The 20996-nt window shown below is 47.2% G+C and overlaps 1 protein-coding gene and 1 non-coding gene across 3 annotated transcripts in view; both read right to left on the bottom strand.

Annotated features, from left to right (window-relative positions):
- HK1 (hexokinase 1) overlaps nucleotides 1-20996 on the bottom strand; it is a 75851-nt gene that overhangs the window by 18654 nt on the left and 36201 nt on the right. For both annotated transcript variants that reach the window (XM_069571956.1, XM_069571955.1), the window contains exons 4-9: nucleotides 16477-16596; nucleotides 14420-14515; nucleotides 13729-13828; nucleotides 13432-13615; nucleotides 6938-7093; nucleotides 2386-2619 (exon numbers count right to left, since the gene is read on the bottom strand). In XM_069571956.1, coding sequence (XP_069428057.1) covers nucleotides 2386-2619; nucleotides 6938-7093; nucleotides 13432-13615; nucleotides 13729-13828; nucleotides 14420-14515; nucleotides 16477-16596 — 890 coding nt within the window. The remainder of the gene's footprint in view (nucleotides 1-2385; nucleotides 2620-6937; nucleotides 7094-13431; nucleotides 13616-13728; nucleotides 13829-14419; nucleotides 14516-16476; nucleotides 16597-20996) is intronic.
- On the bottom strand, nucleotides 10690-10762 carry TRNAK-UUU (transfer RNA lysine (anticodon UUU)). The gene has a single exon. It is a non-coding gene; the product is annotated as a tRNA-Lys (tRNA).

Genomic DNA, 20996 nt, shown 5'->3' with positions numbered 1-20996 from the left:
CCAGACTGTCGGGACCTCTAGGATCCCCTTCTTTCTCCACATTTTAATTCCATCTTCTACACTCACTTTCCTCGTTACTCAAGTCATACAACACATCCACTGTAGACAAGTTAGCAAACGCAGACAGGTAAAAAAGGAAAACTGAAATTACCCATAATCACACACAAAAAGAGAGGGCTGTCATTATTATACAAATATCGAGGGCCTTCTCTGGTGGTCTAATGGTTAAGATCCCATGTTTCCAGTGCAGGGGGCACAGGTTTGATCCCTGATCAGGGTACTAGGATCCCACAAACCAGGCAGCCAAAAAAAAAAAAAAATTGTATCGAGTACAGAAAATTCAGGGTTCAAAAATCTGTTGTCCACCATGACAAGGAGATAATACAGTACACTGGTTAAGAAAGAGCCCAGTGTTTAAGTCAGACCAGAAGGGACTTCCTTGGAGGTCCAGTGGTTAAGACTTTGGCTTCCAATGCAAGGGGTACAGGTTAGATCCCTGGTCAGGGAGCTAAGATTCCACATGCCTCAGGGCTAAAAAACCAAACAAAACAGAAGCAGTGTTGGAACAACTTCAATAAAGACTTTAAAAATGGTCCACATAAAAGAATCTTTAAAAAAAGTCCCCACTTCCACACCAGGGGACCTGGGCCTGTTACTTAATCCTGGAGTCAATGCAGATGACAGCGTCTGGCTGACAATGATGAGGAAGGAACTCAACTGAGTTCATCAAATGCTTCCATGAATAACTGGTGCTAAGCAGGGGCTCAATAAAGAACTGCTCTTGTTTTTCATTTTCACTTGGCCCTTTCCCTCAGTGCCCAAGAGCTGAGATATTTTTTAGTGGTTAGAAGAGGACTTTAGGACAGGACTCAGTAAGACACAGAATTTTCTCCAGGTTTGTGGTCTGTTGTAAGTATGGAAGGCTGGGAAACTGGGAATTTAGAACCCCAAAATGATAAGAATGGTCAATTCCAGGGGATGGGATCAAAAATGGCTTCTCTCTGGCATTTTTTGAATTATTTGAAGTTTCTATACCAAAAGTATGTTACTTTGTATTTTAATCTGTATTTAATCAGTTATTTTTTTTAATATGATGTTGTAAATGAAGAGTTCAAGAGACGGCTGGTGGTGATGGCTTCACAACAGGATGAGTGAACTTAAATTTACTGACCTATACACTAAGAAAATGGTTGAGATGGTAAATTTTATATTATGTATATTTTATCACAACTAGACAATTATTTTAATGTGATGTAAATGCCTAAGCTTTCTTGTCCAAAAATTAGCCAAGAAATTTTTTTTTAATGGCTAATTGCTTTATTAAGAATTTTACAAATACTCTTGTGAACCTGGCAGATAACAACAGCTAACTAGCTCAAATCCTATCCCCTCAATAACACTGAATTATCTCAGTTTAAGTCAATCTTCATTTAACTGTTTCAAGACCTGGTATGAAGGCACAGTATCTGCAAAGCCACTTCAACAGGCACATTATATATACAATGGGAGAAATATCTGAGGTCATGTATTTAAAAAAAAAAACATCTTATAGGCAGTCATTTTTAAAACTCAATACAGGGACTTCCCTGGCTGTCCAGGGGTTAAGATTTCACCTTCCAAGGCAGGGGTGTGGGTTCAATCCCTGAATGGGGGGCTAAGATCCTACATGCTTTGTGGCCAAAAAAACAGAAGCAACATTGTAATAAATTCAATGAAGACTTTTAAAATGACCCACATCAAAAAAAGCTTTAAAAAATTAATTAAAATAAACAAATAAAACTCAGTACATAAAGACTTAGAATTCACCTTTAGCTTTTTAAAAAACTACAAACCATGTTCTTGTGGCCAAAGGCGGCTTCTGACACTAAGGAGTCCAACAGACAAGAAGGCAGCATCTAAGTGAGGACTACTGACAACCTAATCTCTCATTGGCTTGCAGATGCAAAGTGTTGACAAGCTGCCTGTTTTTAAAAATTACTATCTGAGTGTTTGGGGAGCTTTAGAAACTCACAGGAGCTTCTAACACAGGGATGTGGGCAGCACATGTATGACCCAAACTACAGTGACAATGATGGTCCCTGATTAAATGCAGACAAGTAAGAGAATTGACGATACAGACACATTCCACCCAGGGCTCCTGGCAGCTAGAGTAGCCTCTAACAAGACTTATGAAATGAGGAGAGATGCCAGAGCAGTGCAGAAGCAACACCAGTGGGAATCAGCTGAGAGCCAGATATTTCTCCAAGTGGGCAACTCTGACCCTTCTGTCCAACTAGATATTGTCTTATCTGCCAAAAACTTTCACTGGGTGCAAAAGTCTGACCTCTGGAGACGGTCCTTAGCCAGGGCAGGTACTGAGTGCCAATTAGAGCAAAGGGGACTCACTGTGGGTGCGTCTTGTAAAGGGACCCGTCGACACCAACCGTGGTCCGCAGCCTGGGCGTGCCCTTGTTATCTCGGAGGCGGCTCAAGATGGCGCCCAGGGTCGCCGCCACCAGGTTGGCAGAGCGAAATGAGACGATGGTGCACACGTGCTGAACCGAAACACAGTCGTCATCAGACGGCTCCACTCCCAGGCGGGTCAGGATTTCTTTGGCATTGTGGAGGCCTTCCTTATTCCTGTGAAGTCAGAGGCCAAAAGTCGTTAGTTAAGGACTACAGCCAGCAGTGCACTGCTGTGAGCACTGGGGCTTGAAGGTCCTGGGGAGGTGAACTGACCATTCATCATGTGTGTATGGCAAAGGAGAAATGCCCGAGACGGGGTCTCCTCTGTAAGAAGTCAGAAAGCAGCAGAAGGAAAAACTGTGATGGTTAAGTTATGTCAGGCACATGGAGAAGAGAGGCCAGCCCACATGGGCTCTGAACAGGTGGAGAAATAGCTGCTTCCATCCCAGGCCTCAGTGCTTCAGAGATGTGAGGGAATCTCCTGGTCTGGGTCTGTAGTATGCCCCTGGATTCTTACACATTCTTCCACGATTTTTTCAGTCAGAGTTTCATTTCCTGCATTTTTGTTATTTAGTCGCTAAGTCATGTCCAGCTCTTCTGCTACCCCATGGACTGTGGCCTGCCAGGCTTCTCTGCCCATGGGATTGCCCAGGCAAGAATACTTGAGTGGGTTGCCATTTCCTTCTCCAAGGGGATCTTCATCACCCAGGGATCGAATCCACATCTCCTGCTTGGCAGGTGGATTCTTTACCACTGAGCCACCTGGGAAGTGCGTAATTTGCTGCATATATGCTTTGTATAGCTTTTGTTGGATTTAAAGTATATCCTGGAGGGTATAGCTTTAATACTATTGTAGATGTTGTCTTAAATAAAAAATACAAATACACACGTATTTTAAATGTACCGTATTAAAATGTTAACAATGGGAAACGTTGGGTAAGAGGTATATACTATCTTTGAAGTTTTTCTGCAATTCTAAAAATAGTCTAAAAGATTTTAAAATACGTACATATTTTAATTACTGTCAATACATAGAAATATAATTAACTTTTGTATCTTATCTCTAGATATCATTCCTAACCTCTTCTGTTATTCTAATCACTTGTCTAGATATGTTGGTATTCCATACAAATACATCTGCAATTAATGACAGTTTTACTTCTCTTTTGGATTCTTATGCCTTTAATTTCTTTTCTTTTTTTCTTTCGTAAAAAAATATTGGAGCTAAGGCTCCAGGACAATGCTGAATAGAAACAGGTGATACTAACACAGGACGCTTAACTCGGTGCTCTATGACAACCCAGAGGGGTAGGAAGGGGTGGGGGAGAGCTTCAAGAGGGAGGGGACATAGGCATACTTATGGCTGATTCATGTTGCTGTACAGCAGAAACCAATACAACATTCTAAAGCAATTATCCTCCAATGAAACAACAACAAAAAAGAATCAGGTGATACTATCTTGGTCCTGAATTTAAAGAGAATGCTTCCAATATATCTTCACTGGTAAGAGGTTTTTAATAGATTTTTTCTTTTTTTTTTGAGATAGGCTTTATTACAACATAGATGCCTTCTTGAGCTAGTTCAAGTGGGTTTTGTTTCTTGGTAACCAAAGAGCCAACACCATAAACAGGCCCAGAGGAAGGCAGGCATTTCCTGACTTTGTCAGTGATTCTGAGATAAGCCACACATTTCTTGCTCCCTCCCCTCCCAACAGCTGAGCAGGGACCTGAGAAGGGAGACTGTTGGAAACTCAGTAGTGTGGTTCCCTAATGACTGTAGTACTGCAGGTCCTGAAGGAGAGGTCCTAGGACAAAGGTCAGGACTCGAAAAGAGCAGGTTCAGATAAACCCCTTTCCATTTACATCAGCATCTTCTCCCTGGAGCCAGAGCAATGATGCCACTGGCTCTGAATTTCGAGGACCACAGCATGGGCAGTAGGATGACTGCCTCATGCAGAGATGAAAGGGCATTTCTAGCATCAAGCTAACCCTGTCTTTTAGCAGGTGGCCTCACGTGGCTACGTGGAGTCTCCTGAACCAGGAATAGAACCTGGTGGCAAAGGGAACCAGCCACAGGACAGATGCCCTTCAGACATTCGGCTACATCAAGCTGCCTGGCATCAAGCCACCCAAGGCCTGCAAATAACAGGCCTTGGGTGGACTTGAGACAGAGAAGACTGGGTTTCTTACGTTGAGGTCAAAAGATAGAAGCCAGGTTGCTGGCTGGACTCTGTCCTTCTATGTCTATCTGTCCTATCTCATCTATTAACCAATGCTTCTCAAACTTGTGCCAAGGAACATGTGTGGCTGTGAACAAGTGAAAGAATGGGGAGGCTGGGGGGTGGGAGACAGAGAGGGGCATGGGGTAGGAAGAGTGGGGAGGGTGCTTCAGGCACAAAAGGATTTTGGGAAATGACCAGTTAACCAAAGTGAACTAGGCTTTCTTTTATATGCTAATGAACACTTCAGTTCAGTTCAGTTCAGTCACTTAGTCGTGTCCGACTCTTTGCAACCCCATGAATCACGCAGCACGCCAGGCCTCCCTGTCCATCACCAAATTCCGGAGTTCACTCAAACTCATGTCCATCAAGTCAGTGATGCCATCCAGCTATCTCATCCTCTGTCGTCCCCTTCTCCTCCTGCCCCCAATCCCTCCCAGCATCAGGGTCTTTTCCAATGAGTCAACTCTTCGCATGAGGTGGCCAAAGTATTGGAGTTTCAGCTTTAGCATCAGTCCTTATAAAGAACGCCCAGGACTGATTTCCTTTAGAATGGACTGGTTGGATCTCCTTGCAGTCCAAGGGGCTCTCAAGAGTCTTCTCCAACACCACAGTTCAAAAGCATCAATTCTTTGGCACTCAGCTTTCTGCACAGTCCAACTCTCACAGCCATACATGATCACTGGAAAAACCATAGCCTTGACTAGACAGAACTTTGTTGGCAAAGTAATACCTCTGCTTTTTAATAAGCTATCTAGGTTGGTCATAACTTTCCTTCCAAGGAGTAAGTGTCTTTTAATTTCATGGCTGCAGTCACCATCTGCAGTGATTTTGGAGCCCCAAAAAATAAAGTCTGACACTGTTTCCCACTATTTCCCCATCTATTTGCCATGAAGTGATGGGACCAGATGCCATGATCTTCATTTTCTGAAGGTTGAGCTTTAAGCCAACTTTTTCACTCTCCTCTTTTACTTTCATCAAGAGGCTTTTTAGTTCCTCTTCACTTTCTGCCATAATGGTGGTGTCATCTGCATATCTGAGGTTATTGATATTTCTCCTGGCAATCTTGATTCCAGCTTGTGCTTCCTCCAGCCCAGCGTTTCTCATGGTGTACTCTGCATTTAAGTTAAATAAGCAGGGTGACAATATACAGCCTTGACGTACTCCTTTTCCTAGTTGGAACCAGTCTGTTGTTACACATCCAGTTCTAACTGTTGCTTTCTGACCTGCATACAGGTTTCTCAAGAGGCAGATCAGGTGGTCTGGTATGCCCATCTCTTTCAGAATTTTCCACAGTTTATTGTGATCCACACAGTCAAAGGCTTTGGCATAGACAATAAAGCAGAAATAGATGTTTTTCTGGAACTCTCTGGCTTTTTCCATGATCCAGCAGATGTTGGCAATTTGATCTCTGGTTCCTCTGCCTTTTCTAAAACCAGCTTGAACATCTGGAAGTTCACGGTTCACGTATTGCTGAAGCCTGGCTTGGAGAATTTTGAGTATTACTTTACCAGCGTGTGAGATGAGTGCAATTGTGCGGTAGTTTGAGCATTCTTTGGCATTGCCTTTCTTTGGGACTGGGATGAAAACTGACCTTTTCCAGTCCTGTGGCCACTGCTGAGTTTTCCAAATTTGCTGGCATATTGAGTACAGCACTTTTACAGCATCACCTTTCAGGATTTGAAATAGCTCCACTGGAATTCCATCACATCCACTAGCTTTGTTGGTAGTGATGCTTCCTAAGGCCCACTTGACTTCACTTTCCAGGATGTCTGGCTCTAGGTGAGTGATCACACCATCGTGATTACTTAGACTTCTCTAAATATCTCCCAGTCCTAGTGGACACAAAACCCTTTCTTCGGGGGAACACCTAATGATCTTGAGGTCAGTAGGGTTCTCTGGAACACTGTCTGGAGAAGACCCTGATATCCCAAGGAGGGATTAACCCAGGCCTGAGCTCAATCAGTTCCTGTTCACCTCCAGGATCAGCTGTATGTGGGGCTGGGGGAGAGTGAAGGAGAAGGGGATCTTTGGTAATCACACCATTCAAGGAGCATTTGCCCCTAACTAGACGACTTTTTAATGTGCAGCCACCAGGTGCCCGCAGGGAGAGCAGCCCAGGGTTGGTCAGCCAAGTGAGAGGGGAGATCGGCCCAGAAAGCTCTAACGCTCCTCAGGAGAAGCCCAGCAAACCAGGACTCAAGCAGGTAATGAGAGACCCGTCGTTCTTCTCTGCCCCATGCCCCCCGGAAAGCCGTGAGGGAAGGCACCTACTTTTCGATGGCCGACACGTCACTGGTGTTAAACTTCCCTCTGGTGAGCAGCTCGGGAGTGATCCGCCCTTCAAATAAGAGGCCCTCCTTGGCCATCTTGACCAGGATCAGTCGGACCAGCTCGCCCAGGTACATGCCACTGACCATCTTCTCGAACCTGCAGGAGAAAAGCACCAGGCACTCGTCAGTCCTTCCTACATGCTCACCACTGTGGCATCTCATGAGTGGTGGGAGAGACGTGAAAACGAGAGGAAAACACGCCTCAATTCTCACAAGTGCACAGTCTCACTGGCAGGCAAGACCAGTGTGTGTGAGTAAACAATGAACAGACAAGCGGGGGAACAGGGTCATCCAGACCCCACACCCATTCCCAGGGAAGGAAACAGGAGGAGAGCGCCAAGGGCAGGGGCAGTCAGGGAAGGCTGCCTGGAGGTGGAGGGAGCATCAGGATTTAGATGAAGGGTAATGAGGAGGGACCCAGACAGGAATGAGTAGGATATGATCATCTTGTGCAAAACTTTACGCCTTACTTTTTATTTTTATTATTTTGGGGCCATGCCACCTGGCTTACAGGATCTTAGCTTGCCTGGATCTTAGCTCTTTGACCAGGGATCGAACCTATGCCCTAGCAGTGTAAGCACTGAGTCCTAACCACTGGACTGCCAGGGAATTCCAATTACTGTACTTTTCAAAGGGCTTTCATCTTTATGCCTCTATCAGGAAGCTCTCCAATTCCTGTGGCAAGGTGGTCAGGAAGTATTCTCTCCATTTCCCAGCTCAGAAAGTGTAGACGTCTTCTCTGAGGGGAGATGACAAGGCTAAAATGCAGCCATTCCCCATGGGACCTCTGTCACTGGTCACCTTCCTGGCACCCATGTTCTCCTTCTCCAGCGGAGAGACAAAGAAAAAAGGTCTCCAGGAAAGTGCTTTGTGCAACTCACTCCTTCCCCACTGGCCTGCCCTTACACTCCAGGAGAGGGCTCCCCGAGTAGCTTAAAACCAACCAGCTCCTCCTACCGCTCTGGCCACATTCAGCCACAGGCCAATCACAGTGGCTCGGCCCTCCTGCCTCCCCTGGGAGGTGTGGTGGGCGGTGTGAGTGCTGTGACTGCAGCAGCCATTTTGAGCCCAACACTGCAGGGGAGAGGGAGCCAGGAACTAGGGCTCGAAGCCATATCTGAGCCAGAGCCAGGTCCTGAGTCCTGGCTGATGAGAGGCCAGGAGGAAGCCCAGAGCAAGACAGATCAGAGGCAGGTCCACATCCAGGCAGCTGGCCTCTCCTCTGAGTGCACTCAGCTGGCACACCCAGGGCTGGCTATGACACAGCAAAACAATCTGCTCCATTCAGAGCTGGCGCGGGAGCCAGGGATGCTGCCGGGACCTGAGCACACGGTCCCCCAACCCGCCCCTAAATCAAGGAGTGGAGAAACACTAGGTCCCATTGTTCAGACAGGACCAGACAGGACTGCCCTGGCCCCAGTTGCGTTGAGGATCCCTGGCAGGAGGGCACCCTGCTGAGTCCTAGCTGCCCCACCCAGCTCCTGGCCCAGGAACCTGTGGGAACAGCTCTAGTGCCACCCAAACTGGAATCTCAGAACAGACAGGAGCCAGACTGCCTGAATTGAACTCCAGCCCTACCACTTTATTATGCTACTTACCTCTTTGGGCCTCAGTTTCTTTACCTGCATAATGGGGAGCACACAGGGCCCACCTCTAAGGTTGCTGTATGAAAGATAGAGGTGGATATAGGTAAAATGCTCCAGTGCCTGACTAATACTGAGCCATGGCCCTTGCTATGTCTCCTGCCTAATTAAGCACTTCATGTGTATTAACTTATTTCATCCTTATTATAAAGCCTATGAGATAGACATCATCATTATCCCCATTCCACAGATGAGAAAACTGAGGCATAGAAAGGTTATATAACTTGCCCACAGTCATAGGGCTGATGAGTGGCAAATTATTTTCAATCCAGTTAAATCCAGCCTCAGATTCCATGCTCTAAGCACTGTGCTCTTCTGTTTCTCCCATGGACAGTATCATTAAAAGTCACCTGTATCACTGTCATCCTGGCAGCCAGCAGCCCCAGCCCAACCCAGCCTCTGCTCGTCTACCTCCAGCTCACTCCTCTAGACAGCCTGCCCCTGCTATTGGGCAAATTTGACAGCAAGAAGGTTCTTCCCCCTTAAGGTGGACTACAGTCAGCCTTGTGCACCTCCCTACCATTGCTGCTTCTTCTTTTTTAATTTATTTTTGGGTGTGCCAGGCCTTCATTGCTGTGCCCAGGCTTTCTCTAGTTGTGGGGAACAGGGGCTCTCTAGTTGCAGAGCATGGGCTCTAATGCTATCGGGGTTCAGCAGCTGTGGGGCACAGGCTTTGTTGCCCCACAGAATGTGGGATCTTCCCAGACCAGGGATCAAACCATGCCTCCTGCATTGGCAGGTGGATTTGTAAACCACCAGACCAGCAGGGAAGTCCCACCCATTGCTTCTTGTTCTGCCTTCTGGAGACACTCAGAATGACCTGCTCCCTTTTCTATATGATGGTCTCTTAGACACATAGACACTGCCATCCTCCTTTTCAGATAAAGGAAGCCTGAGGCCAAGAATCTGTCCTTTCCCAGTCCCTAGAGTCCCCGCTGGAGCAGCAGAACAAGGAAACAGCCCTTCTCACAAGCCTCCAGCGAAAGCCAGCAAGCCGTGATCTGCTGCTCAGCAGATACCTACGACCACAGGCCAGTGGGTGGCACCATGGTGTTGCAGCCTCGCTGCATGCTGGTGGGCACAGGCAGGGCTGTAGCCCACAGGGCCTGGGAAAGGTGGGCAGGGGATTGGATGCTGACAAGGAATGCCCTTGGCAGCCAGGGTCTGCTCCAACGGGCAGCCCAGGGTCAGAGAAGAAAGGTGAGGTCTGTGGGCACCTAAAGAGGGTTAGAACTGCTGAGAGAGTCTATGGAGCAGGCAGAGCAACAGTAATGAAGGTGTTTGGGGGATGACTTCAAAAGAGGTGCAATTACTCCACCACCATCCAGGCCAAAGACTTCTCCAGGCCAGACCTCCCTGCTGTCACAATCACGGCTGCTGCTGCTGCTTTGGGGGGCGGTGTCTCCTTCACTATGAAAGATGTGAGAGGGAATCACAGGGGAATGGGATTCAGAATTCCTAACAAAGCAGAAAATAAAAGAAAACAGAAGAGCAAAAGGCCTAAGAAGACAAGAAGAGGAGAAGGAAAATTAGAAATGAAAGAAGCTGGGGCTTCATCTACAGTAGGAGACAGGTGTGGAACCAGGACAGAGGGCAGCAGGGAGGAAGGAAGGCCATGGCCGACCCCTTTTAGAGGGATAAACCTTCTAACCTGGGGGCTGGGGGAGGGGTCCTGAAGCAGCTGTCAGCAACGAAGGCAGGAGCCACAGAGCCGCGGTGCTGATACCCTTCCTGTCAGCTGCATACAGTCAGTACTCAGGAAATGTAAACTTCAATCCAAACAAATGAGTGGATGCACAGCGGTCTAGAGCCCACCTGGGCACAGAGCCTTTAGACAGAGCTAGCTAGATGCACCTCTGTTTTCAGCCCTGGTTAAAAACTAGAATCACTTGCAGGCTCTTGAAGACAGGGCTCAGCCTAGGCCAAGTAGGACTGGGAGGGAAGGTGGGTAGGGTGGGAAAATACCTAGGCAATAATATGTTTTTTAAAGGTCTCTACGTAATTCTTCTTTATTTTTTCTGGCCATGCCACACAGCTTGTGGGATCTTAGTTCCCTGAACAGGGATTGAACCTAGACCCTTGGCAGTAAAAGTGCAGAGTCCTAACCACTGGACCACCAGGGAATTCCCCTTTTAAAACAGAAAAAAATGTTTTAATGTAATTCTAGTGAAAAACATTCCTCTAGGGGACTTCCTGGGGAATTCTTCTAGGGAATTAAGATCCTTCATGCCATGTAGCACAGCCAAAAAAAAGAAAAACATTCCTTTAGACCATTCATGATAATGTTTGCTCATAAATGATGAAATGCCTCTTAAGACAGTCTGGAAGTTCACTATGAAAAACATGTACTTTCCAGCAGGACAGAAAACCACAAACTTAAGCCAAATGAAACCTCAAATGAAACCAGCTTTGCCCTGTCCCAGGGTCCTCATGCCTTAATTTCCCCATCAGTCAAATGGAGCAAACACCTTTCCCTGGTACAAGGAAAACAAAACAGCTTTGAAGAACCTGACATTGCACAGAAGACACAGGGAAGACCCCCCAAATCAGGCAGATGCCTAGGAGACCAGCTACATTAACTTTGGCAAAAAACCCTCTGACCAATAGCCTATTTCTAGAAATATATGATACAACTCAAAATCTGTCATCTCTTCGGAACTGTGCTCACCAAGACCTGCCCTATGGTTCAGTCCGCAGGGAAGATGGAGATGGACCTTATCCCACCTGTCTCACTCTTTTATACACGCACGTATTTCCCACCCATTTCCCAGCCACACTTCTTATCCACTACTCATCCTCCAACCCCCATCCATCCATCCATCCATCCATCCATCCACTTATCTTTGCGTGTCCATCTTCTATCCATCCACTATTCCAAATATGTTTATTGAAAGTCAACTGTGAGGCCAGTTCACATTTCAGCCTGAGGATACAGTTCAACTCTTTAGAGAAATTCAGAACTACATCAAAATGGATGACAGACAGTCCAGGTTTCCACCTAAGCCACGTAGGATCCCTACATTAAGGCTAAGGAAATAGCCAAGGCCCTTGGCCTTATCTGCTCAGTTATCACAGGTAACTGCCCAACCTGCTCTGCTGAGAGGGGTGACTTTAGACTCAGTGATTGACAGTAACTACAGGTACATCATTTCTTATCTGAAACCCCTGGGGTCACATATGCTCGGGAACGTGGACATTTGAGGATTTCAGAGAGGTAGTACGGTACACATGCCACATAGTACAGAATAGCCCCAGGGGTGCCTGAGGCAGGGCTATAATCAAGCACGGATCTCCAGGGACATGTATAAACACGCGAGTAAATAGCTTCAAGGCAGCTGGGGTCAGGTTTTAGAACTGGGGTTTAGGTCAATGGATTGAGGGGAAAAAACCTTTGGTTGTCAGAGCTGGGGCTCCTTATTACCCAGCTGGTGTTTCAGCATGCAGAGCAGATGTTCAGTGCTGGGTCTAAGAACTCAGGATTCTCCCAGTGAGAGACCTCATTTATTCACCACCACCAGTCCCAGTGGAGGGAGGCTGGCCATTTATGCAATTCCATTAACTCAGGTGGAAAGCCTATTAGCCAGCCTGGGGGGCTGAGATCTTTTGGGTGACAGATTTCAAAATGACAAACTCCCTGACAGTGTCTCTCTGGCAAAGGATAAGGGCAATTAAGCTCACAGGGTCAATGAACATCTCCCAGCGTGCTGACAGCACCCAACTCCAGAATAAGGCTGCTGGGAGGTCAGTCAAAGAGGGCAGCATGCAAGCATCACAGAGAAATATGAATATGCACTTCAGGAAACAAGGAGCTCACAGGAAGCAATGCCCACACCAGCCTAAATAATATCACTCACACTTCTGTGGCCAGAACTCTCCAAGGCCAAGACCAACTTGCCAGAGAAGTCTGATGCAACGTTCTCTATCAGCTGTGACCCATCTGGCTTATACATGACATGGAAGAAGGTCTCCCCACAGTCTGCACGACTCACATGGCTCCCGACCACTCCCCTGCATGACAGGTATTTGCAGATGTGACTTCCCTCCCCAAATGGACCTTAAGTTCCGGAAGGGAAGGTGCTACTCTGTATGCCTGGAGCCAAGCACTGAGCTGGCACATCTCAGGTGCTCCAGAAGTGTGTGCAGAATGAATGGACACTTGCTCACTCTCCCTGCTCGCCAGACACCCCACATGCTGAGTGGCCTCTCCCACCCTCAGCAGCAAACCCTACTGAGGACATCATACAGAAATGTTTTTAAACCTTAGCTTCAGGCTAATGCTTCTGTGCTTTTAATTTTAAAAACGTTTACAAGAACACAATCACAGTGTAATTAAACAGAAATTTGGGGGTGGAGTCGGGGGGGTAAACTGGGAGATTGAGATGGATGTATACATGTTATTACTATCTATAAAACAGATAACTAATAAGAACCTACTGTATAGCACAGGGAACTTTACTCAATACACTGACCTATATGGGAATAGAATCTAAAAAAGAGTGGATAAATGTATCAGTATAAGCGATTTGCTTTGTTGTATAGCAGAAACCAACACACTGTAAATCAATTATACTTCAACAAAAATTAATAAGGAGAAAATAATTTAAAATACGCTTTCAATGCTGCACACGCCACAGCTGTGTGTGTCTCCAAAAAAGTGAGCTAATAATATACACTTGATGGGTGATCCTTTTGTGATCACCTGGCTTCCTGCCCCTCTCATCAACCACCCCAAATCTCCCCTTAAGTGTCCTGTAGGTCCTCTATATGACTATTAAGAAAAGGTGGGACTCACAGCTGCTTCCCGGGGTTGAGCGACCCCCGGTCTATCTCCCGGTCAAACTCAGTGCGGATGTCCTCCAGGGCCCCGTCGTCCCCAAAGGCCCCCCACTCGGTGTTGATGCACATCCTCCCCTCGTCGCCCTCCACCAGGTCGATGTGCCTCAGCTCCTCCATGTAGCACGCGTTGGTGCCAGTACCTTGGAGAGAGAGAGGAGATCAGAAGCTGTGACCACACCACGTCATGAGAGAGACGGCAGCACCTGCTGGAAACACCGGCTTCAGGAAGGGACAAGGACAGGCTGGGCGTTACCAATGATGAGGCCGACTTCACACAGCTGGTCGTCGTAGCCACAGGTCATCATGGTCCCCACCGTGTCGTTCACCACAGCCACAATGTTGGCATCATAGTCCTGGAGGGAGAGAAGAGGGGTCACTGTCCACTCGCACGTGGAGCAGCGATCACCTGCCTTTAAGATGGCCTGGCTGGAGGGCTCCCACTTCATAGCCTCCGCTGCTTTCATCACTGCGGGCACTCAAATTCACCGGACTCAAGCCCAGTGATCACAGTATGGAGACAAAAAGGCGCCCTTCGTTATTTGGCTTACGATTCTTTTCAGTGTGGAGTTCACTTACAGAGTCACAGCCCTGTGTAAACCATCCCAATGCATCCATGTGCCTTCTGCATTTGCTGCAACCCTGGCACGCTGCATTCAATCACGCCAGCTCCCTGCACAGCTGCCCTCATGTCAAAAGGAGGCTAACCCCTGCCCAAGAGCTCGGCTCTTTAGTAGCACCTCGGACAGCTCTGCTTTGAACCAGCCCCAACCTTCCAGAGTGCGAGCTCTCACTGCTCACCTGCCTCGGTCTTCAAAGACCCGCACCCACCACACCACCGCCACAGGCCATGCACTACTGTCCCCCGAAAGAACCTTAGTCACACAGACTTCTCCCCACACTCCCCACCTCTAGGTGGTCAAGGCAAGTGGCTAGTGAGAAGTTACCCCACGCTTTTTGATGGCTTTGTCAAGCAGCTTCACCACATCAGTTCCCTCCACGCCGCTTGCTTTGAATCTCTTTGTCCAGGTGATCAGGATGGCCTGTACAGGAGAGCACAGAGGGGTCAGAAGAGGGCTAGGAGGCCTCCGCAACCTCCAGGTCCCTGGAGAGTCTGCTCAAGGACAGTGACTAAGCCGAGGCCCAGGGATGGGAGACACATCACATCAGGTAACAGACCCAGACTCTTATCTCCTGCCTATCTATCCACACAATGGAGTTCTCTGGCAGCTGCCACAGGGAAAAAAACCCTGCAGCTCACACTCAAACATGTCAGTGGCTGGCTAGTGGGTGGTGTCACACAGCATGCAGATCTAACTGGTGTCAACTGCACAGCCTGACTTCATTTAGAAAGAGAAATGCTGTTATTACCTGATCACCCTTCTGTATTTTCAAACCAGACCTTGGTTTCCATGGCCCATGGCCCCAAGGAACTTTCATCAGAGCCAAATTTCGAAGAGAAACAAAATGCTAAGATAATTCTTGGCTACTGTGCTTCTTAGAGCCAAGTCCTGAGCTTAAAGGATAACACTAACTGATTCATGCCTCTTCCACAAGTTTGGAATGTAAATCCCATTTGTAAGCGATGACTCTACAGTATAATCCATTTCCGTGTGTATATTTCTAGAGAAACACTAAGGACATATATCCAGTGGTTATTCACTTGAGACTATACAAGCATAGGAATTTCACATTTTGCTTTACACCTTTATATTATTTCAATAGTTTTACATATTGCTTCTGTATCTTTTTCTTTAAATCAAGGATCCAAGAAAAGAATATTGTTCTATGTGACTATTCTCCAAGTGCAGGAAGTCATTATAAATGCGGCTTGGTTAGGAAAAGCTGCTGTTTAGGCCTTGTTGTCTACAGGGTGACACAGGGATGGGAAATGTCTACATTGGGCTGCCCTGCACTCCAAAAGCCGGGTAGCCTCCATGCAGGATGCATCAGGAAGGGCAGGCAGCAGCCTGCAGCTGACCGGGCATTCCAAAAGCCCCCAGACACTGTTATCACCCCTTTGACACTCAGGCCCCCCAAAGCCTTGGAAAACACAGTGCTGTGGAAAGAACATGGATTGGAAATCAGGACATCAATCCTATCCCCACCACTTCTGTCCATTTCCTCGTGGGCAGTCTTCCCAACTCCTCTTATGGTGACTCTGTTCATCTGTCAAAAAAGGCAGCTGGTCTAGACACTCTTGAAGGTCCCAGGCAGCCTTGAGAGTGGGCTCAGGCCTCCAGATGGGTAATTAGATCCTGGGATCCACTGGCTTCCTAGCAGGCAGCATGCCCGGCTGAGCAAGCCCTCCCCAGAGAAGGGTCAAGGCTGGCAGGTGGGGGCCACACTTTTGGCTCTTTCTCTGCCAGGCACCATCTGCTCTGCTCTGCTCTGCTCTGCTCTGTGGTGCTCTTGTGCCCCCGAGGACATTCCCTATCCACTTCTGCAATGCCTTCTTTCTTGGAAGACAGCACCTCTGCCAGGCAGGCCATATCTGTGTGCAGCTTTCTCCCAGGGCCTAGCCCAACCCACAAGGATGGCACTCGGTCCACGGCCACTGATGAACAAGCAAACAGCCAGCAGCCGCTTCATTCCCGGCCCATCTCCTGCCTCTTCCGGCGGGAACAGGGAAGTCTCACCCTGTCTTCTGCCCGGGGAGCGTGGCTGTCAAGCCTCAGCTCTCAAAAGCCAAGGGAAAACAGTACTGACAACGCTCCTCGTGAAAGGCCACTAACCCTACTTTCTTTTCTTTCACTTGCTTGAGTTTAAGAAATGGTTTTCTCTACCAAATGGCCACAAATACCATGATTTGTCATGAAAAATACACATATAACTAAAGCAACCGAAAAATAAACATGATTATCATGACCTTACACTCATTCTACAAATGCTTCTTAAAGAAAAAAAATCCAAGACACGCAGACCTTCCAGAGAAAGGAAAAGGGTTCCTTAGCATTTCCTCTGTGGGGTGTCTGGGAAGCCTGATAATCCCAGAACGTCTTACCTCGTCTATTCTGGATTGCCGACAAGGGAAAGAAAATGTGAATCCCACAGGTAATTTCTTGTCCTTGATTTTTTTTTTCTCCATGAAGTCTCCCAGGCACTCAGCGACGTGATCAAAAAGCTGGAGGAAGCACAAGAAAGCAGTTGGGAAGGAGAAAGAGGACTTAGCATTTCAGGTAAAATGTGAAGGATTCTCCGCCCAACACAGAAAGGAGCCTGGCTACCCTAGCTGCCCATCCCCAAGGCACCTGGTCGCCAGGTGGGGCTTTCCCTGGAGGTTCAGTGGTTAAGACTCCTCATGCTTCCACTGCAGGGGATGTGGGTTCAATCCCTTGTTAAGGAACTAAGATCATGTATGATGTGCAGCACAGAAAAAAAAAAAAGGAAAAGAGAAGCCAATAAGTGCATGACTGGCAAAGAAGAGTCCCTTGAAAACAGCCTGCCTTGTGGGCCAGCACAGCTTAGGAAGCCTTTGTAAGCCTTCACGTGGCCTCTTGTGTATCACCTGGGTACTAAGATGTATCATCTGGATATTTACGAAATGTGAAAATAAGAGAAAGACAGTTCATCCTCCACAACACACAGGCCCTGGACCGCCAGCAGCCACCCAGGCAGCGTGGCCATCTGGCCCCTTCTCTCTAACTCCATCTCTCTCTCCCTCCCTCTGTCAGTTCCAGAAGCTCTGTGAGGCAATTCCCCAGCCTCCAGGCCACTTGAGTGATCTCACAATCTTCGAGTTATCCACTTTTTACTTTAACTCACGTTCCATATGCATGCAAAAAAAAGTGCTCGTGTCCTAAGTGTAGGGTTCATTGGATTCTCACAGGTGCGCCCAGACACCCTCCCGTGCAGTCACTGCTGCCACTCAAACTCACAAGGCCAATCGCAAGGCACTCGGACTTCCAACGCCCTCTGCATGGCTGTCTACTATGTATAAAAGGAACAGCAGCGTGCACTCCGTGGCGTCTGCCTTCTTCTCCTCTACACTATGTGTGTGGGCCATCCACGTAGTTGTGTGAGAACCAGTGCTGGTTCTCATTGCTGCATAGTATTCTATGGTGTGAATATACTACGATTTATTTAGTGAACTGCAATTTAAGTTCTACGACATGCTGTAGAACTTGCTGGCTCTACAACAAGTTGCCAGAATATGCATATGTCTCTTAGGATCCACTAGAAAGAAGTCAGAACACTGTTTCCCTAGCCTCTGTGTGAATGCTGTCAATGACGGCAAGCTCATCACCTCCTAGGCAACTTCTTGGATTTATCCAATATCTCCTTCTTTCTCTAAAGTATATCCAGAACTGAATACAGTATTTCACATGTGCTCCGATTAAAAAAAAAAAGCTTAGTTGAACTAAGAACCTCCCTTTCTCTTAGCTCTCTACCTCCATTAATATAACCAAACCATATATATGCTCTTTTGGCAACTATGCCACAGTCTAGGTAACCCCTCTGTTTTTTTCACGTGGCTGCCATCTAACACTAGGCCTCCCATGTACATGGGATTGACACAGCGAATGGAGCTTCTTGAAGCCCAGAGAATGCCGCGTCTGCAGGGCCGAACCACACAGTCACAGGACGCAAACTCAGCCAAGGCCAGGCCAACTGCCTGAAGGCTTTCTCTGCAGGGTCCTCCCCCTCCCCATATTAAACTTATAGTTCTATTCAGACTTATAGTTTGATTTTAACAAATGTGTCGAGGAGAGAGCCCCACGGGAAAGAGTGGAGTCCATGGGGGTAGATCCCTCCCAAACGCCTGAGGAGGGGGCAGGTCCCCTCCCCTCTCCTTCTCTTCCCTCCTCATCTAAAGGGATTTCGGGGGAGACCTATACAGGGGAGGGGGCTGGTCCCCAGGCTGTGGGGGTGGTGCCTGGGATACAGGGCTATGGAGGAACAAGAACCCAGACCAGGGAGGAGTCGGGGAATGGCACAAGGACCATTTGCCAGAATACACAGCCTTCTGATTCCAGATTGAATTTACAGATAAAACACCAGACCACAAGTAGCACCCACTTCCTCTCCCCACTAGAGCTGTAGTTTGAAGGGAGAAGAGACAGTTTCACCAAAACCACGGTCTACTCACTCCGGGCCACTCTGTCAGAGCTCCCTGACAGATTGAGGGGACAGAGGAAACCAAAATAAAACGTCAGATAAATTGTGTAGGAGGAATCCAGGAAGGGCCCAGCCAGAGCTGGGCCAGGCATCACGGCTGCCCCCACAGCCACTCTGTAGAGTCTCCTTGGGAGGAGGCCAGAAGTCAATATTCCCATCCCCATCTCTCCCCAGACATCCCTGACCCAGCTCTGCAGTCTGATCTTCCTGCCAAAGGAAAGGAAAACTTGTCAGTTCTGACTTGGGAGCCTCTGTCCCTGAGTCACTATTACTGAGGCCACGGTGACAGCGGCAACTCTGGCCAAGGAGACACATGACCACCTCCCCTGGGAGAACCCAGCTAAGCTTCCTGCGACCTACATTTCTGAGCGACGTAAGCCCATTACGAAGCCCGACAGCTTGCCCCACGTCATCTGCCGGAAGAAGCTCCCTCAGGGGAGCCGGCTGGGCGGAAGGCAGGCAGGCTGTGGGCAGGAAGAGGCAGGGAAGTGAGTTACACAGGGCTGTGGCGCTGGAAGCAGTCTCTGGATTGAAGTCACACACCCACCCCTTTGCACTTTGCTAAAAAGGAAATGCCATTTGTGGAATGCCCCAACGAAGCGGTGACAAGCCTGCTCAGAATAGACAGGAAGCTTCCCCCAGGCTACCTCGTGTCTAACCAACCAGAAAGGGAAGTTACCCAGCCTCTCTGCACTCAAAATTTTAGTGATTAAAAAACATTCTTTTTCTTTCCTGTCAACATGCACATTTATTTAATTTAAATAAATTTAAGTCATTTATTTAGTATTCAAAACTCCCCAAGCTAAATAAGTGATGTCTTAAGAAGATCACAATTATGTTTCTGAAATTATTAACACTTAAAACTGTGCTGAAACTTTCAAGATACTTTGTGTTTCTGTGTGTGTTATGTGTGTGTGTGTAGAGCAAGAGAGAACAAAGGGTAAAACAAATAGTTAATTGGGAAATCTGGATAAAGGATATAAAAAGCTCTTTGTGCCTATCTTAAAGTTTTTCTGAAAGTTTAAAATTATTTAGAGTAAAAGGTTTTAAAATCTATCAAAAATTCCTGCCTATGTTTGAACATGAGATCACAGCCCCAAGAATTCAGCACAGTTCACAGGCTGTGAGTTTGAGCTGCTTCATGGGCAAAATGGGGCCCTTTGTGGACTAGGGTATTCTATAGGTCAACAAGAGATATCAGAAAAATGGGCCACCAATATTTATTGCTAACCTCACACCAAACTTCTAGACGAGAGGTTGCCGCTTCATTCCTATTTTTCAACTGCCAACCTTCCTCCTTGCCCACACATTTCTACACTATCAAAAAATTTTAGTAAAAATACTAATTAATTTATTAATTAATTAAAAACAAAGACCCAGTCTAACAGTGCCCCACATTGCTAAAACTGTCACATCTGGAGCCAGACTGCCCAGGTTCAAATCCCAGCTTTATCACTTATGTGCTGTGTGACCCAAGGGGCTGATCACTTAACAGCTGAACCTCAATTTTCTCATCTGTGAAACAGGAATAATATCTACCCACAGAGCTGTAATGATGATTAAATGAGTTAATCTGTATAAAGGGCTTATATCAGTGACATACATAACAAGTTCTATGCAAGTATTTGCTCTAATAATATAACATCATCATTATCCTCATCAACATCAACATCTTTTCTTTGCAAACTGCTTGAAAGGGGCAGCTGCAGAAACAGCTGGAAACAAAGTAATTTTGGAGCTGGGAAGAAGGGGACAGAGGCTGGGATAGACAAGGTCCTGGGGGCAGCAATTAGAAGAGTCATTAGCTTCGGAACTCTGAAACAATTAATATTCATGATGTGTGAGAAAGCATGATACACAACTGTATGATCTTAATTACACAAAAATGGATGCTTAGTTGTGTAAATACACAAATGAAACCTAGAAGGACACATCAAATGGTCAACTGCTCATGATTTTGGATGACTGTGTCTTCTGCTTCTTGTGTTTTTTGGTTTCCTAGTATGCACATGTTAACTTTTAAGAAATAAATGTTTTTCTAAAAATCTTTAAAAAAAAGAGTCACGGCAGAAGTGATGCAGCAAGCGTGCACCTGAAGGAGGGCATCCCCTCAATTTACAAACTCTGCTCCTAAAAAGTTAAGCCAAGACTCACAGGAATGTCCACGGCATGGGGGGCAAGTCCCAAAGGTGAAGGCAGGAGGCAGAGGTGGCTCCTCCCAAGGGCCATGGGGAAGAGTGACTAATCAGTGTTTGTTGGCAAATAGAAGGAGCAAGATGCCAACTGGAGGCTGCTGGCCACCTGCAGAAAGGAGCAATGTGGCGAGCACTGGGCAGGGTGAGGAGACCCACTCGCTGGCAGCCTTCATGCACACACTGAATGAATGAGCCAATCTCTGCAGCCCTG

Source organism: Ovis canadensis, chromosome 25 (assembly GCF_042477335.2).
Source record: "Ovis canadensis isolate MfBH-ARS-UI-01 breed Bighorn chromosome 25, ARS-UI_OviCan_v2, whole genome shotgun sequence".
Lineage (NCBI taxonomy): Eukaryota > Metazoa > Chordata > Mammalia > Artiodactyla > Bovidae > Ovis > Ovis canadensis.
The sequence above is the reverse complement of the archived record's forward strand: the minus strand, read 5'-3'. Positions and strand labels throughout refer to the sequence as shown.